At 37.5% G+C, this 4,711-nt stretch overlaps 1 protein-coding gene and 1 pseudogene across 1 annotated transcript; both read left to right on the forward strand.

The window, feature by feature from the left end:
• The first annotated feature begins 549 nt into the window (after positions 1-549).
• LOC110642530 (voltage-dependent chloride channel 1, chloroplastic-like) lies at positions 550-3,432 on the forward strand (annotated as a pseudogene).
• A 396-nt stretch (positions 3,433-3,828) lies between these two features.
• LOC131177833 (kiwellin-1-like) lies at positions 3,829-4,460 on the forward strand. The gene has a single exon (XM_058142932.1). The coding sequence runs from the start codon at positions 3,862-3,864 to the stop codon at positions 4,423-4,425; it is 564 nt and encodes a 187-aa protein (XP_057998915.1). The 5' UTR covers positions 3,829-3,861; the 3' UTR covers positions 4,426-4,460.
• The last annotated feature ends 251 nt before the right edge of the window (positions 4,461-4,711 follow it).

Genomic DNA, 4,711 nt, shown 5'->3' on the forward strand with positions numbered 1-4,711 from the left:
TTCCTGTCTTGGGTTGGTGGGTCCTGGACTAGTATTGCTTCTTCCATGGCTGTGCTGTGTCTTAATTGAGAATTGGAGAAGATGTAATAAATGTAATAAAGAATTAATAATTTCAAGATTGTCAGTGGTTGGTGAAGAGTGAGGGTATTGTTTGTTCGTGGTATTAATCTGAATTGGGAGCAGTGTTTGTAAAATATGGTAATTTACAATTAAATTAATAAAAAATTATAAATTAATTTTTGATATGTTACAACAATTTAATCTTTAAATTTTAACTTTGTAATTTTATTAAAGAAGAAAATTTTATTAATTTTAATAATAATTTAATAATGTGTATTATTATTTAATTTTTTAATAAAATAATATGAATAGAGGATATATTTAAAAAATAAAATTTATTATTTAATTATATTTTTAATTTATGTGTAAGTGGAAAGAAATCCATCTTTTGTGGAAGGAGAGCATTTGGGTAACTATTTATTTTATATTTACATAATTATTTAAAATGGAAACATGTGTGAAAAATCTCCTTCACAAACAACGTTGATTTAACTATCCCATCTACTCTCAGCTGCCACTGCCTTGTTCATGTTCATGTTCCATTGTACGTGTCCGTGTTCACCTGGACCATCTCCTCTCCCTCCCTTCTCTCCCTCCAAGCTCCAGCCCTAACCCTAATAGCCACCACCAATGACGCCATCCACAATCCCCTTCGAATCTCCACTACCCAAATTCTCACTTTCCTCCAAATTTTCCCAAAAATTGTCCTCAAACGACACCTAAGTACCTTACCCTCCAACCCCCAAGACCCGTCCTTTCCTTCAAAACTCTCTGTTCTCACTCCTCCATCCCACCTGACCACTCTAAAACCGTGACCCTAATCTCCCTTCTCCTCGCAATCCCCGACTGGGCTGACAGCGTAAAAGAGCAAAGAATGCAGCAGAAGCGCTCTCTTTACACCCACAAGAAATGGGTCGAACACAGAAGTTCCCGTCGCCACATCCGCCACTTACTCTCGAGTCTTCAATCGCGAGTCATATTATCATTAATTCCTCCAGTTATTGCCTTCACTTCAGCGGCTGCCGTCATAGCTGTCTATAATTCTGCTGTGGAGATGCATTTATTGCCGGGGCTTTTCCCTGTTTTGAGGGCTTCTTCTCTGCCCTATCAGTTGACAGCTCCGGCATTGGCGCTGTTGCTGGTGTTTAGGATGGAGGCTTCTTATTCGAGATTTGAAGAGGGAAGGAAAGCCTGGACAGAGGTGATTTCGGGTACAAATGATTTTGCCGGGCATGTGATTGCTACGGTTGACAATTCTAAGGATGCTGCCCTTAAAAATGCTCTTTTGCATTATATTATGGCCTTCCAGTTGCACTTAAGGTCAGCTTCTTTTTGCCAGAGTACAGGGCTAATTCCTCGGTAGCTTGACTGGTAATAATAGATGTTCTGCTGAACAAACAGGAGCAATTTAATATTGAGGGGGATCCATAATTATATCGTTTACATTATGACTCGTCTAAGATGCTTACAAAGAAATGAATTTGAATGATTGTCCTGTAATCACATAGATGCATCATACTTTGAATCTGTATTGGTTTAACATGGAGATGAAAACTTGTTTGATAGGCCTCTGTGTTTGAGAAATAATGAGTCAGATTCGCTGAAAAAATGTTGGCTCTTGTGACAGTTTCTAAATTCTAATTTAATGAAGTTGGCTGAAAAGTTTTTATTTGCAGTGCCATGTGATTTATGGTTCAGATATTGTCCGAGACCTCAGGAATTTGCTTGAAGTAGATGATCTAGCAGTGGTACTCAGTTCTAGGCATCGGCCTCGCAGCATTATTGAATTCATTTCCCAATGCCTTCAATTGCTCAACTTAGAGGAATCACAGAAAAATCAGCTTGTATTTTCCTTGTCAGGTTAATTGACTGTTTAAAGTTTTTCATTCTGATTGGTGGGGTTTCCATACTTTTCACCAATAGCTTTCTCAGCCCTGTTTTATATTAATTCCAAACTATTGGATCGTGTTATCGGGAATTTTGAAAATAATATCAGGTTAAAATTAGTGGGTTCTTCATGCTTTACTTTGCAACAGAAGGGAACATAACTAGACTCAAGTAATAAAATGAAAGCTGGTGAATCTACCATAGTAATTACCAATAAATAATCTTCCAGCAACACTTTCATTATGGTGCAGGAGTCAAAGATCTCATGTTTGCGGGAAGGAATTGGTGTCTGTTAACAACTCATGGGAATTCCCATTCCACTCTCATACACCCGCTCAACATCAAGATTTCTGGTCCTTTGGCATCTCACTCTTCCTATAATACTTTGGGATGATTGCCACTGGATTGTGGTCCCCGCAACCTTCATCAGTGCTGCTTCCTTATTCTGCATAGATGAGGTATGTTTATTTTCCCCTCTTTGCTGTGAATTGTCTACATTAATTGCTTTTATATGCTTGCATAGTGTGTGTGTGCGTGAAGCAAATATGCTGTATGATGGACTCTCTCCAATCTCTGCATAACCTATGTGAACATTAGTGGAGCCAGAATCTTCATATAGAGGGAATGGGTGTGGTGGGGAGGGGTGATATATCTGGCTTCTCTTCCTTTTCTTTCTTATCAACAATTAGTTCTATATTGTGATATCCTTGTTAGATAGGTGCTCCCTTTTCCTTTGTACAAAATTTTAACACTTCATTCTTCTTTTGGCCTGTAATTTATTTCCATAGGTTGGTGTTCTGATCGAGGAACCATTTTCAATGTTAGCCCTTGATGAGCTTTGCAGTCAAGTTCACAGTAACATTCAGGAAGCAATTGGAACTGAGAAAGTCATCCAAACACAACTTGTTGCAAAAAGAAAGAACTACGCTTGTGAGCACTCAACAAATGGTCGGCCCAACTCATAGGACTCTTTAAGCTTTAAATGCCTGATCCCAGAACTACCTGCCAGTTAACTACTGAGATTTGGTGGAGATTGCAGTTCTCATCCTCTCTTATAAAAGCCTCACAAAGTAGCTGAGGTGAAGCATTCAAATATATGCAGAAAGCATTCTCCCTGGAGAAATCTTCCATCCAATGTATGTTCTGTATATAGAGCAGTATCACTGTGAATGTGCTAGTCGTATATAGAAGGAATCGTCAACGGCATTTGCATGCAGTGAGGACAGTTGTGGCACTGCAATGGATTATATTATACTGTCCGTCTCCCAGTCCTAGGGGATGATAGTCTTGGAGGAATATGGCTACAAATCCACATTGAAGTATAAATCATACTACAGTGCATGTTTGAAAATTCCTCCGCATATCTTGTGAATATTAAATAATAATGTGTCGTGTAACATAAAAAAATGTTTCTTTTCTTGGTCTTACAGAAATGATCCTCTATATATTTATATCATTTATTAACATATGGTTATATTTGTGGAACCTCTGATGTAACTTCTTCATAGTTGGGCCAATATGGACTCATATTAACATGTTACTGCTATACTTTTTTGCTAATTATTTAAAATTATGATTTTCTAGAAATATGTTGGTATCATAAGCTTGATGAAATGAAAAAAATACAAAACACCAGCCAATGTTGTATTAATTTAAGTTCTTTTAATTCTGTTTTGTCTTCATCCTCCTCCTATGCCTTTCACGGTATCTTTATGTAAGGTTTTGATACTGGTCATCATTTACCACTGGCATAATTATTTGAATTGAAAAGATCACAAACTTGTCCTAATTTCACATTAAATAATTGCTATTTTCAGTACCTTCTCTCTATATAAAGTCATATGCCAATTCATTTCACTCACACCAAACCATCATAAAACAATACAACAGAGATAAACAGAGGAAAACAAAAAAATGAAGAATCAAGTTTGCTCCAGCATCCTTCTCCTTAGTCTTCTCTTTCTTGTCATAAGCAGTGCAGAATCTCAGACATGCAAGCCCAGCGGCAAGATAAGAGGTAGAAAGCCTCCCCCAGGACAATGCAACCAAGAAAACGACTCAGATTGCTGCGCAGATGGCAAGCTTTACACTACTTACAAATGTTCACCACCAGTGAGCAGCCACACAAAAGCAAAGCTAACAGTGAACAGTTTTGAAGCTGGTGGTGATGGGGGTGCACCATCTGAATGTGATAATAAATTCCATTCAGATAAAGAGCTGGTGGTAGCACTTTCCACAGGATGGTTTGACAACAAGAGTAGGTGCTTGAACTATATTACTATCCATGGAAATGGAAAAAGCGTCAAGGCCAAAGTAGTTGATGAGTGTGACTCTACCATGGGATGTGATTCTGATCACGATTATCAACCTCCTTGCCGAAACAATATTGTGGACGCCTCCAAAGCGGTCTGGAATGCCTTGGGAGTGTCTGACCCTGAAGATGTGGGAGAAATGGACATATACTGGACCGATGCTTGAGCAATTGAGCTTGAGCGATCCCTATATAATACTCTAATATAGTTCTCATTCTCTATGTAATATTCTCTTGTTTATAAAATGATACATGTATTTTATATTTGCACCATATAAATGCATTATTGTGCCATATTTATAAAGACCCAATATATATATATATATATATATATATATAACGTTTCCCGTTTCATTCTTGTTACGAATTCCAAAAATAACCAATTAGAAATTTCAAAACAGACATCTATTTGTTCACCATTTTGCCTTGCAGATGTGAGACATGCTTAAATTA

Source organism: Hevea brasiliensis, unplaced genomic scaffold (genome assembly GCF_030052815.1).
Source record: "Hevea brasiliensis isolate MT/VB/25A 57/8 unplaced genomic scaffold, ASM3005281v1 Scaf91, whole genome shotgun sequence".
NCBI classification, from domain to species: Eukaryota; Viridiplantae; Streptophyta; class Magnoliopsida; order Malpighiales; family Euphorbiaceae; genus Hevea; species Hevea brasiliensis.